The sequence below is a fragment of the Capra hircus genome, chromosome 19 (genome assembly GCF_001704415.2).
Source record: "Capra hircus breed San Clemente chromosome 19, ASM170441v1, whole genome shotgun sequence".
Lineage (NCBI taxonomy): Eukaryota > Metazoa > Chordata > Mammalia > Artiodactyla > Bovidae > Capra > Capra hircus.
The window spans coordinates 20,266,672-20,287,763 of NC_030826.1; the positions used below are offsets into that span (position 1 = coordinate 20,266,672).

At 57.6% G+C, this 21,092-nt stretch overlaps 1 protein-coding gene across 10 annotated transcripts in view; it reads right to left on the reverse strand.

The window, feature by feature from the left end:
• MYO18A (myosin XVIIIA) overlaps positions 1 to 21,092 on the reverse strand; it is a 101,425-nt gene that overhangs the window by 4,964 nt on the left and 75,369 nt on the right. For 6 of the 10 annotated variants that reach the window (XM_018064338.1, XM_018064337.1, XM_018064336.1 and 3 more), the window contains 21 exons: positions 20,807 to 20,935; positions 19,950 to 20,093; positions 19,490 to 19,579; positions 19,228 to 19,347; positions 18,917 to 19,028; positions 18,240 to 18,367; positions 17,792 to 17,946; positions 15,925 to 16,048; positions 15,638 to 15,838; positions 14,967 to 15,077; positions 14,123 to 14,227; positions 13,709 to 13,855; positions 13,233 to 13,346; positions 11,512 to 11,628; positions 11,259 to 11,342; positions 10,706 to 10,843; positions 8,549 to 8,734; positions 8,030 to 8,169; positions 7,190 to 7,234; positions 3,951 to 4,073; positions 1,219 to 2,477 (listed from right to left, as the gene is read on the reverse strand). In XM_018064338.1, the coding sequence (XP_017919827.1) occupies positions 1,223 to 2,477; positions 3,951 to 4,073; positions 7,190 to 7,234; positions 8,030 to 8,169; positions 8,549 to 8,734; positions 10,706 to 10,843; positions 11,259 to 11,342; positions 11,512 to 11,628; positions 13,233 to 13,346; positions 13,709 to 13,855; positions 14,123 to 14,227; positions 14,967 to 15,077; positions 15,638 to 15,838; positions 15,925 to 16,048; positions 17,792 to 17,946; positions 18,240 to 18,367; positions 18,917 to 19,028; positions 19,228 to 19,347; positions 19,490 to 19,579; positions 19,950 to 20,093; positions 20,807 to 20,935 (3,768 nt within the window). In that variant the 3' untranslated portion in view covers positions 1,219 to 1,222. The remainder of the gene's footprint in view (positions 1 to 1,218; positions 2,478 to 3,950; positions 4,074 to 7,189; positions 7,235 to 8,029; positions 8,170 to 8,548; positions 8,735 to 10,705; positions 10,844 to 11,258; positions 11,343 to 11,511; positions 11,629 to 13,232; positions 13,347 to 13,708; positions 13,856 to 14,122; positions 14,228 to 14,966; positions 15,078 to 15,637; positions 15,839 to 15,924; positions 16,049 to 17,791; positions 17,947 to 18,239; positions 18,368 to 18,916; positions 19,029 to 19,227; positions 19,348 to 19,489; positions 19,580 to 19,949; positions 20,094 to 20,806; positions 20,936 to 21,092) is intronic. The other 4 variants (XM_018064339.1, XM_018064341.1, XM_018064343.1 and 1 more) reach the window with 2 other exon arrangements.

Genomic DNA, 21,092 nt, shown 5'->3' on the forward strand with positions numbered 1-21,092 from the left:
AACCAGCCCAAGTCAGTGTCCTTGCTCAGCAGCTCCACTGCGTAAGAGGCCCACAAGCATGCAACACGTGTTAGTTCATGCATCAAGGAAACACTGCTCGTGCCCCAGGGGGGCTGCGCTCTAGGGTCATACCTCCTGGGAAGCAGCAAGCTTGCCCTGGGAGGGTACCATGCCAAAAACAGCTTCATATAACCAGGGTGATCCAAATGTCACCACCCACCAGGGAGAGTGGCAACAATGGTATTCCAGTGAGTCAGTTTTTGCCTTTTTTCCGAGGTGGGGGTGTGGGCATAAAGGGTCTAACAGCTTGATCTTCCTTCCCACAGGGAGAAGGCTGGGAGAGGCAGGAGAGCCAGGAGGGGGCTGTCACTCAACAGCTGCTAATTTCTATTCATTAAAACTTTACAAGATGAGCTAAGACGAGGTGACGCCCATGTGTGGGCTTCGGGTGGGAGGGGTGGGGAGAGAGTCAGGCATCTCCAGGTCTGCTGCAGGGTGTGGTGCTGTGGGTGCTGTAAACCTTGCACTCTGAGCCTCGAGATCTATGCCAGAGGAGAAGATGACATTGCAGGGCAGAGGAAGAGCTGAGCAAAAGGCCCCTTAATTGCTGATGGCCACTGACGCATCAACTCACACCTGGGGGTCAGTTCCAGCCCTTTCCCAGGCCCAGCCTCTCAGGGCTGTGGGCAAAAGCTCTGCACGTATGCTGCTAGGCCCATACAGTAAATATTACGCTCATGTGGTCTGCCTTGGGTCATACAGAGGAGTGGTTAAGGGTGAGTTGAAGAGTCTTCATTCAGATCCTGGCAACATCACTTTCCAGCTCTGTAACCTCGGCAAATGACTTAACCCGCCTGAACCTCACCTTCTTTTCCTAGAAAATGGGCTGGTGATCGGATCTTTGTTTTGGTGTTAGTGTGAGGATTAAGTGAATAAAATACGGCAAGTATCTTAGGGGGGTGGTCCCTGGCCCAGGGTAAGGGCTTGCTAAGTGGGAGTTGTGACGTCACGTCACCAGCGAGTTCGTCATTGGGCTCAGAACGACCGACCAGCTCAGCCAGCCTCCGCTCTCTGAGGGAGCCAGGAGGCTCTGCGAGGCCAGGCTCGCTGGAGAGGAATGCAGGAGGGGCCCAAGTGGTGGCGGGTGGGCTGGGAGCACGTTAGTTCACACCGAGTGGCACACGCCATGCTCTGCACTCCGTGCCGAGTACCACCTACTGCACTAGTCGCTCTCGGGCCGGTACAGGTACCGCATCATCAGGCTGTCCACCTCCTTCTTGCGCTTCTTCTCCTCCTTCCGGGACTGCCGGCGCCCCTGCCCGGCCTCCTCGTCCTCCGCAGCTGGGCCCTTCTTCACGCTCGAGCGGCTGTGGCCTGAGATGGTAGAGCCGCTGGAAGAGGAGGAGGAGGAGGAGGAGGAGGACTCCGTTCTCTTCCTTCTCGATTTGGACTTCTTCTTGCTCTTCCGAGAGCGCCCCTTCTTCCGCTGCCTGTGCTCCGAGGAATCTTCGGAGCTGGAGCTGGAGCTGGAGCTACTCCTCCTCTTGCTCCGGCTCTTCCGGCTGCCGCGGGACCGAGACACGTCTGCGGCCGAGGCGGAGCGGCGAATGCTGGTGGCTCGCTCCGGAGGGTCCAGCTGGGCGCTGCGGGTGCTCTGGATGCTCTTCCGGTCATCCTCCTCGGAGTCCGGCTCCAGGCTGCTCCGGTGGAACGGGGCGGGTTTGTAGCTCAGGACCTCGTTGATGGCGGCCTCCAGGTCTGGGTCCAGGTAGGAGCGGCGGCTGACCGGGCGGGCGCCGGAGCCCAGAGGCTCCTCCAGGGTGGAGGAGGCGGAGGCGCGAGGCCGGGGTGGCACCGACAGACTGCGGGCCAGAGACGACGGGTGGCTGTACTGCGAGTGCGCCTCGCTCAAGGCCACGCTGGCTCCATCGTCCCAGTCGTCCAGGCAGCTCCGGCCCAGGGACAGGCGGGAATCAGGGCTCTCCCGGCCGAGGAGCGAGGCCCGGCCCAAGGAAGGGCTCAGGGTCATCGACAGGCTGTCGAGCCGGGAGGCGCTGCGGCGGGAACTGGGGGAGCCTGACAGCGAGAAGCTCAAGGAGGAGCGCACCCCGTCCTCGCCGCCGGAGCCGCGCCGGGTGGCCGAGGAGGCCCGGCTGACCGGCGCTGAGACGGCCGAGGCCCGGTCCAAGTCTGAGCCCCGGCGCTTCTCCAGCCGGCTTGTGCGGCCCCCGACGCCGCCGGAGAGGACCGAGCCGCCCTCGTCTGGCTCCTCCTTGGGGCCCCCGCGGGCCTTCCGGGGCGGCCTCTCCGGGGACGCCGGCCGCTCACTCAGGGTGGTGAAGAGCGAATCCTCGTCCCCGGTGCCCCCGATGGAGTCCTTCAGGGTGAGCCGCTTTCGGTAGCTCAGCGAGCTGAGGACCGAGGTCGGCCTCTCCTCCACCCCCTTGCCCTCCTTCCCCGCGGTGCTGAGGGCGGTTCTGGCATGGATAGATTCGGGGGCAGCAGAGAGAGAGAGAATGAGAGAGAGAGACACAGGCATTAAACCCAGAGAATAAAGACACGGGGGAGGGAGGAGGAGGAGGAGGAAGGAGGAGAGCTCGGCAGCGGCAGTGGCTCTGGCAAAGTGGCACTGAGCACGTCGGAGGAAATGAAGCAAAATAATTTGCGTCAGTGAAAATAGCTTCACGGAGAATGTCATGTAAATTAGACTATTGTTCTATTTCATCACTTTTCCCCCTCTAAAACGTTTAGTTCAATTTATTTCATTGTCAACTACCTGGAGCCTGGTGCCACGCTGCGGTGAACGGCAGTGGGGCGGGGAAGGCGGCATTTTCTGCAATAACAAAATGTTGTTTGGCCGAATACATTAAACCAATTAGAGGGGGGCCAGCTGGGGGCTTGTGGTGAGGGGCTGGGCTTGGCAAGGGGCCTCAGGGGCATTAGAGAAGGAATTGTGGTTGTGGCTTAGTTGCTAAGTTGTGTCCCCGGACTCTCTGCCACCCCCTGGACTGTAGCCCGCCAGGCTCCTCTGTCCATGGGATTTCCCAGTTAACAATACTGGAGTGGGTTGCCAATTCCTTCTCCAGGGGATCTTCCCAGCCCAGGGATCGAACCTGCATCTCCTGCATTGGAAGGTGGATTCTTTACCACTGAGTCACCTGGGAAGCCCTTGAGGGAAGAGAGGCATTACTCTTTCTACCCAGCACACCAGCTGTCTCTCAGAGGGGCTGGAACAGTGTGTCCTGGGGGATCAGGATGGCTCTGAGTCTGGAGGGGGGAGTCAGCAGAGAAGTGGTGGCAGGGGACCCATGCTGGCCAAGAGGTGAGGGATGGGGATCGGAGTCCCAGATTTCCGGGGTAGCTGCCTGTGCCATCAGAAGACTGTGACTGGCCTGGACAACAGGGGAGCCAGCTTCTGCAGTGGATGGGTGTTAGCAGAAAGCATAGTGGAGGCCAAGTGAAAAGACCAGAGGAAGAAGAGAACGGGCAGAGAATGAAGTGTGTCTGTAGCTGTGATGGGGAGTCAAGGGGAACTGAGGCCTCTTCTGCTACTATTCCTACCAAGACCTCAGAGGTCTAAAGCTGGCCCTGTCCAGGGTTGTGGGATCCGGAGTCCCCCTGTGCCCTGTTTCAGTCTTGATTCCAAGAACACAAACCATCAGGAAGTTCGATCAACATTTGTTGAATGAATGAGCGAGGATGAAGTTAAACCTACACCAAACCAAAGCCCTGAGCCTGGTAAAGAAAAACATTCCTTAGGCAAAATAATGGTGACGCAGACCCTGAGTAAGAAAAAACCTGGCCTCCTGTGCATATCCTCTGTGCCTAGGCCCCTCCAGGCAAGGAAGAGACGCAGGTGGTGTGAGGCACACCCTTTGGGATCAAGGCACTGCTCATCCATCCCTGGGGCACGAGGTGGCCTTTGCTCCCAGCAAAGGCCACGTGCTTACCTGGAACTCTTCAAGCTGCCATCGTCAGAAGCTGCCTTGGAAGGCCCCTTGTTTTTAGACAGCCATGACTTGACACCGTCGACCCGGTCCTCCAGCTCCGAGTCCACATCTGAGTCCCCTTCGCTGTGGGATGAGGAGCAGAAAGGTAGGCAAGGCTGGGAGGAGGTGATGACCCGCGGTCCAGGAGGGAGCACTAAGTGGCAGCAGGTTTGTCTCAGCAGGGGGTGGGATGCAGGGCAGCATGCGCATCAGTGAGTCAGGGAGAACAAGAGAGGTTAGACCAGAGCACACCTTTCACAAGGCCCCTGCCCCGCTCAGCAGGCCACACTGTGTGACAGCCACCAAGAAGACCCTGGGGAGCATGGAGGCACCTCCACCCCACTTTCTGGGACAAACTGCTGTTCAGCCGACTGAGAACGACAGGGAGACCATCCATTCATCAGTTATAGCTAAATGGCTCTTGGTTAAAAAGTGGAGTCAGGAGCCCTTCACCTCCTCCCTGAGGCCTGTTCTGCTGTTCTTGTCTGCCTGTTCCCCCAAATGTGGCTATGGCTACTCCTACTTTCCATGACTTCACTGCAAGAGAGGGGTTGGTGGCGATGGGACGGAGAAGAGAAGGGCTTTATTATGACTTAAGTGAACTTGAACTTGGAGTCTCCTGGGCTTATGGCAATGCCAACCTGGGCACTACAGACTGTACCCCAGATCCATGCTGAAGCTCCCCTTGGCCTTTAAGAAACAGAGCAAAGACAGGGCAGGGCAGCAGCATTTTCCGAGGGGCTGGTCACAGCTCCAAGATCCAAGCTGCACCAGGAGATTGGGGTGGGGGGTGCCCAGGAGTCCCCGGCAAAGGCTCTGTCTCTCCTAGCTCCTCTTCCTCCCTCAGGAAGCCTGTGGCTTTTGCTCCCCAAAGGCTTTTACTGGCCAAGCTGACCTAAGCCCTCTCGATAGCCCACAGGAGTCAAATTCTGATGCTGAAATCATGGAGATTTCTTCACAAAGCAGCAAGGGCCTGGAGACAGCTTCCGAGTGAGAATGCTTCTAGAATTCTGCAAAATGTCTGCTCACCATGTTCCCTGCTATGGATATGCTAGGATTTCTCCTTGATATAAATTTCCTTTCATCTGTGTCAACAGGAGCAGCCCCGTTCCAGAATTATGTTCTTGAATAAATAGTCACACAGGCATGTACACACACACACGCGCGCGCAGAGAAGAAACCACACCACCAGACACTTCTGGGGACTGTGAGACAGCAGGACTCGTGGGGAGGGGAATAAAGAGGCGTATTTTATGGGCTTCCGTCAAATACAGAATTATAACAAAGACGAGGCTGGCTGATGCCCCGGGTAAACAGGAGTTTAGTAGACAACCCCGAAACCGTTAATGCAAGCCCTGTGCCCATCCGAGCCCGGCAGATTTACTGTGGTGCACGGGCCCCATGGAACGCCAATACCTCCTGATTTATACACCCGTGCAAAAAACCTCCTTCTCCAGCTTCAGAGCCTGTAATTTATCACCGCCGTTCATAACCATATTGATTGCCTTTAGAAAGGAGGTGCTGTATGCATCGCAAAATCTATGTCTACATGTTAAAAGCGTTTCTGTATAAATCTCCCTTAATACTGTGCTGTTTACTGCTTTCATTAAGGTTATGGCAATAACAACTGTATCTCTAAGTAAATCGAAACATTATTTTTCGCCCGCCTTAGCACGCACGCTCAATAACTTGGAGCTTGGGCACAGCGCTGCCGAGGGAAAGACCCACACCACCCCTCTACCATTAGCAGGAACCGGGCTAGGACTGCAGCCGCCCGTGTGCCTGCATGAGTGCACACTGGTGTGTGTGCATGTGGATGTCTGCAGGAATTTAGAATGTGAACTGAAATGTGCATTTTATCAGGCCTCGAAGCTCCAACAGCCCAAGGATGGCAGGGCTGGAACACACAGGGGACAGACAGTTACGGGCCCAGAATACGAATTTGCCTCCTTACATTCAGAGCAGCGAATGAGTTGAGAAGCTGGCCTGCCTGCCCTTGCCTTCTCTTTAGTTTCAAGCCTATAGAGGATGTTTGGCTTCTTTTCCTTAAATAATCAGGCCCGTAAACAAACTCCAGGGCCAGGCCAGCTCAGGGGGCAGTTGAAATTTTAAATGGTCGGAATTAAACCTCGCGTCAAATACAATTTATGTCCAGGCTCATGTGCTATTAGTTAACTGGGAGCCGAATCGCGGGGGAACAAACAAACGGAGACAGAACGGCGGGGGATATTAATTGTGTGTGACAACCGGGCTCCAGCGGCCCTCTATCACTGTTACACACTATTACATTTATCATTAGCTCTCACGGAGTCCTTTGCTCTGCCGCCAGCCCATCCTGGCCAGAGGAGGAGGTCTGCCAGCAAGAGAGAGGGGAGGGGTGGAAACCCAAGGCCGCCCTGGAATAACAACCTCCGAAGACCAGCCCTGTTGAATCTGACGGATCACTTCGATCAAATCCTCCTGAAGGCGCAAGCGTCTGCACCTGCTGTTCGGCTCCCACCCAGAAAGAAGGAAACGGAGAGGGGGTGGGGCTACTGGGCTCCCCTCACCTGACTGACAGCTCCGGCACCAATGCCTGAGGCCTCCTGCCCGAAGAGCCCACGGCGGGTACAGTAAACAGCTGGCTGTGTACCCTCCCCCTGCCACACAGAGCCTGCCCCGCCATCATCCACGGTTGCTTGCTTTCTCCCAATAAATAACTGTTAGATGCCCCTCTCCTTCTACCCCATCTGCCAAAAGTAGGGGGGCGGACCTTTCAAAATGAAACACACACACTTTCAGGCAGGTCAGGCTCCAAAGGAGCCCACGGATGGGGAGAAATCCAACCCAGATCTTCCCCCGCAAGAGAAAGAGGCCGGAAAGTGGCCCCTTGGTTTCTGAGGGAGGCGAGGCCGAAACCCAGGAAGGCAGACCTTGGGGACCACCTGCTGAGACACAGCTCTCCTTTCTGATGGAGCCCCCATCCTGCCGACCAAGGATGTGGGGGCCAGGAGCCTCCCAGGTGGAGCACCCTCATGGCCTGCCCTCTGCTGCCCTGCCTCCCCCAGGACAGAGTAGCCCGGTTAGTGTGAGAGACTAGCTGGAGGAGTGGAGGTCACTGTGTGTCCACATGCCACGTGCAGCGCAGCGGGAGCCCGGGGTTAGGGGCGGTTAGACGCCACGCGAGGAGAGGCAGAGAGCGCGCGGGCTCCAGTCCTCACGGTTTATTCTTTCTTTTCTGATACTTTGTCACCATGTCCTGCAAACTGGAAACAGAAAGAAAAGGGTGGGCAAGGGGGCCTAAAGAACCCAGAAAAGTCAACGGGCAAACCAGGGCGGACCCTTCAGCGGAGGACCCTCTCCTTCGGCAAGACAAGGCTCTGGCTGGCTAAGACCAGGAGGTAGGACAGTGCTGTACTCAGAGGGAGGCTCAGAGGGAGGTTGCCTAGGGTACCATTTCCCTGCCCCAAAGAAGCAAGCTCCCCGGACAGCCCAGGAGCAGGATGGAGTCCCAGCCTTCACGCGGGATGGGGGCAAATCCCAGGGCAGGGGGGTCTGCCCAGGGCAGCCTTAGGAGCTTCTCCAGGGCCTGACTCACCTCTACCGCTGGTCTGCCTGCCTCGTGACTGCCTCCTCAGCCTAAGGCCACAAATCTCTCTCCTAAACCTTTCCCCGGGTGGGTTTTATGAGAGAAAATCTCTGGTACTGTAACAAGGCACCACGGCCCTTAAATCTCTGCTCTCCCCAGAGTGGGGCAGGCGCCATCAGAAATGTAGCTAAACGGGGGAATAACTCATCTTGAACAGGCAGAGCTGGAGAGCCAGGTCCTGGGAGGCCTGGGGAGGGGTGTGGGGAGGACGTGGGGAAGGCTTCTCATGTGGGCACCACCTGTCCAGCCCTCAGCTGCCGTCTGATGGAGGTCCGTGCTGGGGTCTGGCAGTGAGGGGAGGGTGGGCAGGCGGCTCAGTGGTGGGGAGACCCAGGTCTCAGTTGTTCTACCTGGTCTGAAGGTGGTCAAGAGGGCCTCCGAGCCGGCCACAGTTGCCACAGAGGCCCCTCACCTGTTGATGAGGTCCTCGTTCTCATCACTCTCCATCTCGTCCTCAATGGCGGCCTGCAGGTCCCCGATGCGCTTGAACGCTAGTTTCAGATCAGCCTGCAGGCTCTGGTTAGCAGCTTCCAGACTCTCCAGATCCATCTCCTAGAAGGGAGAGGGGGCAGTCCAGTCCACAGGAGGGCTGGCGTCTCATCCAGCTGCCCCCCAAAAGGCCAGCTTCACATCTCTCCGGGCCAGCAGCAGCTCTGTGGGTGCTGCAGAGAACCTGCAGAGTTTTCTCTGCCCTGGTGTGGCTGGGCTGTGGGGGCCCGGCCTCGCCTGAGGCAGAGCTGGCGCTACCCTCCTTAGCCCCTGGCCTGCCCTCAGGCTTGGTGGACTGTCTATCCTCTTGGCACGTTCTCATCCCTCCAGTTCTCTAAACCATCTGTGCAGCCCACCTCCACAAGCCCAGGGTGGGGAGATGTGTGTTTAGCAGCCTCTCAGAGGGCTGCCAACCTGCAGCCTCGTGGGTGGGGGGCATTACCAGTTCATGCTTCTTGCGGCTCGCCTCGGCCTCCTTCCTGGCGAGCTCACCCATCTCCTCCTTGGTGTCCCGGAGCTGCCGCTGCAGCCTCTTGTTTTGCTCCTTCTCCCTGTTCTCAGCTGCCGCGCGCTGATCCCGTTCCTCAGTCAGCTTCTCCATGTTGTCCTTGAGCCGGCTGGCCAGGCTCTGGACGGGGAGGTGGGAAGAGAGATCCATCAGCAGGGCAGAGAGCGGGGTGTGGCAGAGCTCCGGACTCAGGTGGGCAAGCACTTAAGCCCCAGGGGGTGGCTCCCATTGCCTTTCTATAAAAGGGGGAGAATAACATCTATTCCTCAGGGGGCTTTTAAGGCTCGAATAAGGTAAGCTATCTAACAGCACTCTGGAAGATGAAAGGTGCTACGTCATTATCACCACCATCACCTAGGTTGGAAAAGGGCTCTGTCTCGAGTCCATACTGACGCCATGTGTGGGGCCTCCCCAGGCAGCAGGGCTTCACCCAGAGACCCTAAACCCAGAAGCTCTAAAAGCGAGAGCCCGTGCTCAGAGGCAAATGACTTTACTGAGAATTCTGGATTAGGAGGAGACTAAACAGTCATCACTTGCCAAACACAAAGCCATCCCTCTAAACCTGATGAATCTCTCTTTCCCCAGAAACTTGAACACATTTCCCCTCCCAGGCCATAGGACACTGAGCAGAAAATGAACTGGAGATGAGGGCAATGTGAGGGAAGCACCCTGCCTCTGGTCCTAATCTTGGACTGGCCGTGGGGGCTCTGCTCTCAGCCCCTAGCCTCTATGTCTTGAAAATAATAAGAGTGCTAGGCTACATCTCTAAGGGCCATAGGTGTTTAACATTCTGTGCATCTAAACCATAATACTGCCTGTCTGAGCTGAAGGCAAAATGAGAGAGCTGAGGAAAGGGACTAGGACCCTTGAGAAAAGGAGGCAAGTGCTGCAGTCTGTTCCACATCCACCAGCCCACCGGCCTCCTCTGCCCTGTAATAGCTTTGGGGCCTGAGGCAACCTACTTAACCCTTTCTGTGTGTACACTGTGGACCAAAATATTACCAAGGCAGAGCACGGACTATTACTAAGCCTCCTCTAATTCTCTCTAGCTCTCTGGAGAACTGTGACCTTGTCTTAGGAGGTTCAGCCACATTTTCTTCCTAGGTCAAGGGTACTAATGCCCTCCGATGCCCGCTGCCAGCCCCATGGTCACCTGGTTCCATCCCCATCCTCTTTCCTGCTCCACTGACTCAGGAGTAAGGGGGAAAGAGGCAGGGATGCTCAGCACCCACACCATGAGCACACTTCTCATGGAGGCCAGTCAGCGCTCAGATGATGTCTGCACACTCGAGAGATCATTGCCGGCCTCTTTCTTCCTACCTGCTCTGTTGGAAAGAAAGGCGCTGGAGCATGCGGGCTTCAGGAGAGTGGAACCGAAAGGATTAAATGTGGAGGATGGAGATTATGGTTAGGAGGAAGGAGGGATGGAAAGAGAAGACGGGGGTGAACAGAAAAAGGAGAAGGGTTAGAGGGAAGAGAATGAAAAGTAGAGAGAGAGGACAAAGGGGATGGGGAGAAAGGAAGAAATAGCTCAGGGAAGTGAGGAAGGGAATGAGATGGGGGGAGAAAACAGACTCAGAGGGAGAGGGAAGAAAATGGGGCAAAAATGGAGGGAAATGAAGAGGGAAGGAGAAAAGCAGAGACAGCAGGCGTGGGGAAAATTGATGGAAAAGGGGAATGAGAAAGGGAAAGAGAAAGAGCAAGCGGTGAGATGAGAGGACAGACTCCAGCCCTTGAAGAAGTGGCGCTATCCGCTGCATATTTATGACCCTGCCGGAGAGCAGAGAGGGAACCGACGGGGGGAGCACACGGTGGAGGAAAATATGAAGACGAAAAGCTAAGCTGCTGTGGTCCCCTGGCAGAAAGCATGTACGGAAACAGAATGTAAAGCAGGCAGGCTCCGCGGTGCCCAGAGAGCAGGCCGGGTGGGTGGGGGAGAAGGCACCCGCCCTGTCAGCTGGCCTGGCAGCTTGGCAGGGGCCTCGGAGGAGCAGCCTCAGGCCTCCCCGGCCCTGCTGAGCATGCGTGGCTCCAGCTGGGGCCACTCGCCCCTTCCCTACTGCAGAAGAGATGGGGGAAGTGTGTGCCCACCTCCAGCCGCTTTACTTGGGTCCTTTCAAACTCCAGGCGTGTCTCCAGCTCCCGGATCTTAGCTTCCTGCCTGCTCACCAAGGACTTGTCCACCATGGACTGCTCCAGGAACTCCACTTGGCTCTGGAGGGCTTGTAGCTGGGGGGCGGGGGCAGGAAAGGAAGAAAGAACTGAGCCTGGAAAGGGAAGGGGCAGGTTCTATACCCCCTTCCCTGCAAGATCACCATGGTGACCAGAAGGCTGGACAGGGAGCTGGAAGGATGGGTCCCTGAGACAGGGGCACCCCCCGACCTGACCCCGTGGTGGCAAAGGTTTTGCCCTTTGGAGAAAAAGGAGAGAACTAAGGACCAGAGAGGGAACAGAAATACATAATGAGGCAGTTGAAGCCAAAAACATCTGCTATGGTGACATGGCTCCAAGCCTAGGCCTTTGCACTCACTGACGCTGACTGATGGCAGAGAGAAGCGCGTGTGAATCTGTGAGCTTGGGAGCTCATCCCCACAAACAGGAACCCTGGCCCCCTCTCTTTACCAAGGGAAAAACTGGTCCCCACCTTCTCCTGCAGCTCTTGCTTCTCTTTGTTGGCTTCTTCTAGCTGAGCTTGGAGATCATTCATCTGAGCCAGGTCCCGGGAGGCCTGGGAAAGGAGAGAGTGCCGAAGCAGGACTTCCCATGAGCACCAAATTCCAGCCCGCTCTGCCCCACTTGGAGGCCCAGGGCACGCAGGTACCATGACAGGGGCCTACAAGGAGGACCAGGGGACGGTGCCCATGCGGGGTGTGGCGGGGCACTCCCAGGCAGGGTACCTGAGCCACGGCCGCCTTGTGCTTCTTCATCAGCTCGTTCATATCCTCCTGATCCTCCTCCAGCCGGTTCTGGATCTCATTTTTCTCACGCTGAAGGCGGCTCAGCTGCTCCTCCAGCTGGACAGAGGCAAAGACAGACCAAGAGCATCAGGCCTGGCGTGACTAATGGCTCTGGGTGCGAAGACTGAACCTCCCTTGGCCACCACCAGTGGGAAGAGCTAATGATGGGGCCAGGCCGACCCGCAGGAGGGGGTGCCAGGACCAGCGGTGCTTAGGGAGCTGCCTGTCCTGCTCTGCTCTGGGCCTGGGAGCTGAGTGGAAGGACTGTTTCTGCAGCTTAGGCAGCGTGTGTGTATGTTTGCGCGTGCGCTAAGTCACTTCAGTCATGTCAAAGTCTTTGCAAGTCTATGGACTGTAGTCCACCAGGCTCCTCTGTCCATGGGATTCTCCAGGCAAGAATACTAGAGCAGGTTGCCATGCCCTCCTCCAGGGGATCTTCCCAACCTAGGGATGGAACCCATGTCTCTCATATCTCCAGGATTAGCAGGCAGGTTCTTTACAAATAGCGCCACCTGTGAAGCCCAGCTCAGGCAGACCCTGGGCTAAATGACAGCTGCTTCCCCACAGCTCTTAGGAAGCTAATGAGAAGGCAGAAAAAGTCTACCCAGAACCAAACGATCCATCGTCCAGCACTAGCGGCTAGGCCTTAACCTCTGCGCACTCTGCCCTCTCCAGGCCCCAGGGAAGGACCCCTCAAATCTGTGAAGCTCTCCTGGCCTGGACTGTTGTTCTGCCCCGGGAATGCCTGCTCCCTGACCATCCAGTCCCCACGGCCAGTCCACTCCTGTGGGGAGGAGAAGAGATAGCCAACAGCAGCTTCAGGAAATGAATGAATCTATTAGCCAGTAATTCCAAACCAAAATGACTGCGTTGGCTCCTTCTCTGCCCCCATCCATCTTGTTACCGGGCTGCGGGGAGCTGGGGATGCCTCCGCCAAGAAATTTATTAACTTGGATTTAAATAAAATGGTAATTTTATAACAGCCTTTTTTAACACAATTAAGGAATTTGAATTACTCACCTGAAAACTGCTGAGGAGCACAAATGTCACAGGGATAAATCAAGCCCAGGAGACTGGCATCTCTCTGCAGCTGGGGGACTAGCTGGGGGGCCAGAGAGCCCAGAGCCAAGCCCAGCCTCCTCCCCTGCCCCGTTCCCTGCCCGAGGAGGTATACCAGTGGCCGCATCCCAGTAATGAGCTCTCGGCCGATGGATGGGCCGTGGGAGAGGTGGGGAATTAAACGGGAGGCATTAAATAAGCGCTCTAATTAGCCGCCGCTTGGGCTTGTCAGTGGGGCTGGCCGGGGGCAGGGGAGGGAAACGGAGTCATCCCGTCCTCTTATCGGTGCTTCTGCTAATCTCTAGGTACCTGTTTACATCCCTCAGCCACATTAGCTGCTTTATTTATGGTGTGGGGCCTGTGGCCAAGTTCCCACAGGCAGGTGGTTAAACAGGGAGATGGGCCCTTGCTGGCTTCCTCCTCCATCTCGCCGCCCCCTCCCAGGCCTCTACGTGGGGAAAGGCAGAGGAGTGGAGGCCTACTCTCCCTGCAGAAAGTCCTGGGCTGGGGAAGGGGCCTTGTTTGGCATAAAAGGAGCCACTGTCACGGCTCCATCGTCCCGCAGCCGCCCGAGTCCGGCTCTGCACACCCCGCGTCCTTACCGCTGTCTTGGCCTTGGCGATGTCATCGATCTGCAAGTGCAGGTCTTCGATCTCCACCTCCATCGCTTTCCGCGCTTTCACGGCCGCTGCACAAGTGAACTCTGACTCCTCCAACTGAACACAGAGCCGACCCCACCCCCGCCCCAGGGAGGGACGTCAGCCACTCCCCAGGGACAGGAGGGCTGTGCAGGGGGCTCCCGGGGGAGAGGGAACCCGGCGCTCTCCTCCTTCTCCTCTGTCCACTTCAGACCCTGGGGCTGTGATGTTTTGAGAGCACTACTTCTCCACCCATGACAGGGTGGCAGGTGTGGGGCCGCCCACACCACTCTGGGCTTGACCATCATGAGTACAGCACACGCTGACCCTCAGGAGTCCAGCTTCTCCCCGCTTCCCTGTCACCTTCCTTCCCAAGGACTCCAGAACCACTGGCAGGGGCAAGAGGGAGAGGGAAATGATGATGTCCTGTCTGCCGATACCTGGTTCTTCAGCTGGGCGATCTCCCTCTTGCTGGGTGCATTGTTCTTCAGGTGATCCAGCATGATCTGGGCATCTGCCAGCAGGGCCTTGGTGCGCTTCAGGTCTTTCCGGAGCCGCTTCTCTGACTCAAAGTCCCGCTGGTTCACCTGGGCGGACGCCAGGAGCTGGGGCTCTGGGCTCCGCCACGGGGCCTCCGCTTGTCTTCCCCGAGCCCCCTCCTTGCCCTGCCCTCATTCTGAGAGATGCCTTAATGAGCAACGATAGTGGCAGGGCTGGGATCACACCAGCTGAGGTGAGAAAGCCCAGTGTGCCCTGGGTGGTGATCACCCTCCTGCAGGTGATGGCAAGGCCCTACAGAGCCAGCGCCCTCCTGTTCCTGGCTCTCCCCACCACAGCCAGCGGTCTCTGCTCACCTGGTCACTGAGTGTGGCCAGCTTGCCCTCCAGCTCCCGCTTCTCCCGCAGCACCTTCTGCTTGTCCTCGTACTCTTCCTCAAGCTGTACTTCCATTTGCTTTAACTGCAAATAGGGGCCCATGGGTTCCTTCAGAGTTAGGTACAGCCAGCCCCTTCCCTGCTGGACCCCTCCCCGCCGCGCCCCTGGGAGAATAGTGCGGCAGGGGCTGAGGATGGATGACCTGGAGGGGCAGACCCTGAACTCAAAGTTCCCAGGGTTTCAGAGCAGCCTTGGAGGAAGGGGAGGGACGGCAGGCCACGAGCAGTGGCGCAGGCCCAGGTGGGAGCTCTTGTTCCAGAGCCTTTGCGCTTGCAGCTTGGCATAGAAAGCAGGGGGTGTTAGCTCCCCAAGGGCCTGGGCCTCTCTATGAACCCTCAGGGCAGCACACATCCTGGCCGATGCCAGGATCCCAAAAGAGCTTCCCAGCCCTGAATAGCAATGGAATATAGTGAGGGACCAGGAAGCCTGGCGTGCTGCAGTCCATGGGGTCGCAAAGAAAACAGAAAAGCCCTTACTTTAGATTTGTTTTCTAATTGAAATATAGTCAGTCTGCAATGTTGTGCCAATCTCTGCTGTATAGCAAAGTGATTTCGTTATGCACATAAAGACTTTCTTTTTAAAAAACGTTCTTATCTATTATGGTTTACACAGGATATTGAATATAGCTCCCTGTGCTACAGGGTAAGACCTTAGTGTTTATCCATCCTATATATAATAGTTTACATCTGGAAAAGTTCTTACTATAAAGCAGTGATGAGGGAACCAGCGTTTCTACTGGACGGGTCAGAGCCAACTGGTTTACCTTCTTCTGACATGACTGCCGGGCCTCCTCCACCTCCTCATCCCTATTCTCCATCTCCTTGGAATGGGTCTGCCTCATCCGCTCCATCTCCATCTCAAGTCGCAGCTTGGCCTGGAGGTGGGTGGGAGTAAGGCTGGGTTTCTTCCCCAGCAGCACCCCGACCCCTCCCAACCACACCCCCATCGGCCGCTCTCCCCGGGCTCGGGAGCAGGGAACGTCTCTGCCAGCAGTTCCTGTGCTGCCACCTTGCTCTGGTGGCAGCTGGCTTCTCCAGAGAAACTGAACTCCTTTACTAGAGGCCTGGCACAGGCCCAGGGAAGGCTGCTGGGCGCAGGGGCAATCCTGCCGCTTTTCCACTTGGCCTCAGGGCTCTAGCTGCCTGAACTGACATGGTGGCTCAGTGGCAGGCTGGATGGGCTCAAGGCCTTCCAGCTGCCCTGCCTCCTGAGCCCCTCACCAGTGGAGCTCAATTAAGATCTGTTCTCATGGAAAGTGCCGTGAAAAAGCTTAATTATCTTCACACTGTGGCTGGCACAGATCAGGTGCCCCCTCAGTACTTTGTGAATAAGAGAAAGGATGACCGATTGGATTCAGGATCTTGTCCTCCTCTGCCGCATACCCCAGGGCTGCGGAGAGGACGGTGCTGCCTCCCTTGGCCCAGCCCTCAGCACCTGCTCAAGCATCTGGATGGTCCCCGCCTGCTCGTCCAGCTCTTCCTCCTGATCCTTGACCTTGGCCTCCAGGTCTCGGAGCTGTTTCTTGACCTTGGCCAGAGAGGCTTCATCCTTGGACTCTTGGGAAGAAATGTCCTGGAGCTCGGCCTCCAGTGACACAACCTTCTGGGTGAATCCCGCGATGTCCATGTCTTTTTCCTGGAGGGAAAGAGAAGATGAGGCTGGTCCTGGGCGAGCCCGAGCCTGGGGTGGGGGAGGTACAGACGGCAGGCAGCTCCTCGCACCTCCATCTGCTGCTTCAGGCTGAAGGCCTCGGCGAGGAGCATGTCCTTCTCCCGCTGTAGTTTCTCCCGCTGCAGCTTCTCTCGCTGGGCCTCCTCGTGCGCCTGTGAGAGCTCACTGTCGAACCTGCCAGGGAGCGTGGCCATGGCGGCTCCATCAGATGAAGGAAGAGTCCGGGCCTCCAGCACCCGGAGGCTGCCAGGAAGTGGTGCCACAGACCGAGACAGGGTGCAAGACGGGAGGACTCATGCAGCCTGAGCTTGGGGCCAGCGCAGAGGGGTTAAGGTCAGGCCACCAGAACCCTGCTGAGCAACCTGGTCTGGGCTTGAGGGGTGGGGGAGCATTTCATCAAGAGGGCCTAAGAGGGACCCACAGACTGTTTCCAGGGAAGAAGTGGACAGACTCTCCTCTGGCGTTAAGTCTCAGCCTTTTCTCTTTCAACAGATCAAAGGATAGGAAGAGGGACTAGGGTGAAGGCAGAAGGGGTATCAGAAGGGGTGGAAATGAACATCCTGCCTCATCTCATTCACTTTCTACAGCTCTAGACGGGCCACCTCTGGGCCCCAGCTTCTACCCAGGGCTACCTGTCCCAGCAGCACCCCATCACCCCAGGACACCCCACACCGGGCTGGAGACCCCATCCCCCTGTGCCCAGTTGGCAGCATGCTTCACCGGAAATGCAGGCCACAGCCGGGGTGGGGGGCTCCTCCTTTGTTCCTCCACTTCCCAGCCTTCTATCTCCTGCCCAGTGACTCCAAACAAGGAGCAAATTGCTGAAATTCCTCTTAACACCTTCCTGGAATAGCTAATCGGGTTCCTGTCCCTGTCGAAAACTGACAAGCTCACTCTCATCCCAACCTCACATCAAGGAAAAAAAAAAAGTAAGAAAACTCCAGGCCCACTGAAACTTAATAAGTTACCCAGCAGGGAGTGCAGCAAGATAGTAACTAGGTCGAGCTAGCACTGTCATGGGGTGCTCCGAGGGGGGCCCCTAAGGGTGCCTGCCTCTAGGTAAAAGGGAGGGTGGGGGTACAGATAAGAACCAAGGGAGCAGAGAGTCAGAGCATCAAGAGGGAGAAATATAGGGCTTTCCTAGTGCCTCTCACTTGGCAATGAGCCCAGGAGGCTGAGGGTAACCCCAGGTCACTGGAGGGACCCAGCCCTGCCCTCCTCACCCCCAGGGCCATGGGGCTGTCCCTTCACAAAAGCAACCGGTGCCTCTGCTGAGAATCCATCCTCTGCAGAGGGGAACCGGGTGCCCACCCCATTCCCTGGAGCTTCCTGCTGTTCCCAGGATGTGGCGGTTCCTCCCTGTTCCTAATAAAGGCGTCCCATTCCCATCCTGGCCCGGGAAATTAATTTAGATTGGCTTTTCTCCTACGAGGGCTGTCCCCCGCAACCCTGCCACTTCGGGGCATTATCATAATGAGATGGAAGTGGCAGGTAGTTGAATGACATTAGCCAGGAGTCTGTGTTTGTGTAGCTGAGGCAACAGGGGCGGGGGTGGGGGTGGGGCACGGGAATGGGGAGCCGGGTGTTGGGGGATGCAAGGGGCAGGACCACCGTGGAGTGGTTCCTGCATGGGGGCTGGCTGACACCCATCCTTCCAGAGCCCAGGCAGGGTAACAGCACACAGTGGGGGGTGAGGGAGGCAACATCTCAGAGCAGAGCCCTGAGCAGGCCATCAGGAACGCTGTGGTCTACATGTGCCTCGGAGGTCAGAAGTCAGACCCTGACTCTGATTCCAGGGCGAGGGACCAGGCAGATGAAGCCCCAGCCAAATTCAGGCCCTCTCGTCTCTCCTCCCTAGAAGGAGGCAGGGAACTGCTCAAAGAGGTCCACTGCATCCAAGCCAGGGGACCCACCCACCTCCTCTGCTTCTTCTCCAGCTCGTGGTTGCGGACCTGCTGGCCCTCCAGGTGCAGCTTGGTGTCCTGCAGCTCGGCCGTCAGCCGCTGGCACTTCTTCTTGAGCTGCTGCAGCGTCCGCTGGCTCTCATCACTATCTGCCTGCAGGTCCCCGAGCTAGCAGGACGAGATGGGGGTGCAGGGTCAGCAGCCCTCAGGAGGCCTGGAGGTGCTGGTGGGGGAGGTGAGGAGAGGGCGGTGGGTGAAGGAGAGGGCAGTCTGGGGTCCAAGGATGAAGTCAGGCTCGTCGGGAATCTAAGACACTCTGACAGTAGTCTGCCCTTGGTTGTCCCTCACATCCAGCGCCAAACCCTCCCTGTTCTCCCAGGGCCTGCCTGGCTCACCGGCCATTCCCCACGCCAGCACACGGCGCCCAGTGCCTCCCCGCCCTTCCCTGGCACAAGCCTCACCCGCCTCTCCAGCTGCCTCTTGCTCTGCTGCTCCACCTCCAGCTTGTCCTCAAACTCTTGCTGGAGCCGTTTCTTGGTGAAGTCCACCTCCCGCACGGCTCGCTCATACTTCAGACGCCACTCGCCGCCTGTGGGGTGGGGGCAGACAGGGGATGAATGAGATGCTGAGAGTCCTCGAGAAGGGGTGGAGGGGGATGAAGGCTTGGGGAGCGGGCAGAGTCAGCCAGAGGGACTCAGAAAGGTCCCTGGATCGGTGACTTCCTTCCAAGGCAGGAGGAGCCACTAGCCGGGAGAAACCTAGAGAGAGAGATGTGGCCACGCGTGCTGTCTTCTCCCAAGGACCGCTGGATCATGGTCCTCAAACATTGTCATTATCATGGTTTCTGCAGTGGTTTAGTCGCTAAGTCATGTCCGACTCATGAGACCCCATGGACTGTGGCCTGCCAGGCTCTTCTGTCCATGGGATTCTCCAGGCAAGAACACTGGAGTGGGTTGCCATTGTTACCACGTTCCATGATAATCTCCTGTGCTTACTGGCACCTCTACTTTCTCATCAATTCATTTCACATAGCCTTATAACAGCTCTGCAGACAGGAGATGAGGGGTGTGGTTGCCCAGGGCGGGGCCTCAGAACTCGCCACTCAGGCCACGGCCAGGTCCTCCGGCCTCTGACTCACCTGTGTCACCATCAGCCAGTTCCCCGTTGATCTCAGCTGCCCGGATGAGACGGGCCTCCATCACCTCCATCTCCATCACCTCCATTTTCTTCTTCAGTGCATCGTGCTGGGTCTGCAGAGAGGTGGTTATGTGCTGTGCTGCCCCACCCCCTCACTCAGTACCGCCCGTGCCCCTGAACCACATAGACCACGGTCACAAGCTTACCCAGGGCTGTCGGGCTGCTGGGCTGGTGGCCAAGATGCCACCTGTCTTAGGGGGAGCAGACGGGCACTAGCGTGTGTGGCAGCCCCTAGCTTGGCCCTGCCCTCACCTGCAGCTCCTTCATCTCCTTCTCAGCCCGGAGCCTCTCCGCGGTCTCTGCGTCCAGCAGCTGGGAGGCAGACTCTCCTGTGTTACGTTCATCCGTCAGCTCCGATGTCAGCTCTGAGATCTGATGGGGGAGGGAGTCACCACCCATTGAACCAACTGCCTCACTCAGCTAAACAGTGGTGGGGGATGGCAGGGAGGCCTCCTGGGACGGACACCCTGCAGAGGGGGGTCAGTCTGTCTGGTGCTGGGAATCACTCACTCACCCGGGTCTCCAGCCGGTCACTGCTGAGCCGCAGCTCATTCCTCTCCTTCTCCACTTTCTCGAGCTTGCTCTTCAGCTGCTGGATCTCCTCCTAGGGCGCAGGAAGGAGGGCAAAGTAAGGCAGAGCCCCTGGGAGACGCTGGGGCAGGATCTGCACCCCTGGGGTGAACCAAGCTGGTGAAGCTCAGGCCTCGACATGAGGGAACTGGAAGCCACCGCCTGCCTGGGGCTCCTTCCCTAGACCCTTCCCCATGGGCTGCAGATGCCTGAGGTTTTATCCTAAGAGGATACCCGGGGGCTCAGCCAGCACCCTAGAGGGATGCCTTCTGTTTGCTGGGCATGGTTCAAGGACATCAGCTCTGTGGACTGAACAAAGGAGCACTGGGAGGCCAAGACAAGTGGGCAAAGCTCCGGCCCATGTGGATGAAGTTCAGCCCTCCCCTCCCCAGGCTGTTCCGTACGTCTTTATTCCGGATCTGCTCTTCTGACAGCTGGACCTCGATGAGGGGTCTCACGGTGGTGAAGAGCTTCCACCAGGGCCAGTCCTTCACCCCTTTGTTCTTCTTGATGTTCTTCTGCACGCAGCGAATGGCTAGGTCCTGGATCTAAGTTGGGGTGGGGGTGGCGCACAGCAGGCTGTCGGCCCCAAGTCCAGCCAGGATGGTCCCCGCCACCAGCCCCAGCCTCTGGGGCTGTCCCTCTGGCCACCAGACCCACTCCGAGTCAAACACTCCCTGAACCACCCCTTGCCCCCAGCCTCCCTCCGACCCTCAGAGAGTGGGCGGCAGACAGAGCGCTCCTGGAGCACCGCACTGGGCACTAACCTATCTGCCATCATTAGGAATAATTTCGTCTGCTTTATTTGCTGCCTGATTATTTCCAGCACGCCGGCCTAGATGTGCTATAAAACCTAATCTTGCTGAAACACAAGAGGCGGTGGTGCTGGCTGTTTTATGGACTTGCTAATAAGAAAAGGAGTCGCTGACACAGCTCCTTAATCTTCATGGAGCAGCCTGCGATCCCTAGCCCACCTTTGTCTGGGCCCTGCTCCCCACCACCCAGCCTCGGACCAGCCCACACGGTCTCATCACCAGGCACACGAGCACGCTGGCTGGCAGGAGGGTGCTGTCCACCCCCTGCCCTGGCCCAGGGTGCCCCTGGGAGGTCCTACCTCTTGTCCCCCAGATAAAGATAACTCAGCCCCACGCCCAGCCTCCTGCCCCACGGGAATGTCCCTCTCAGTCCCACCCCGACCCCCAGAGCTCAGCTCTGCCCGGATAGGCTGGGGAAGGGGACCAGGCTGTCCCTAGAGCAGCACCTTCTTCTTCTTGAAGTGCTGCCGGGCCAGGTAGCCCCTGCAGGCCGCTTGGAACAGGGTTAGGTTCCTGCTGGTTTGTTCATCTCGCTGCTCCTCCAACCGTGCCAATGTGCCCGCCCGGAAGAACACCTGTGGGGACACGGGCCAGGTGAAGGAGGGGAAGGAGAGAGGCAGGGGGCAGCCCGGCGGAGGAACAAGCAGCTGGCAAGAAAACCAGCAGGCCCAGGGCATGGCCCTTGGCCTGGGGAGAGCCTAAAACCCTGGTATCTAATGGGGAGGAGGGCTG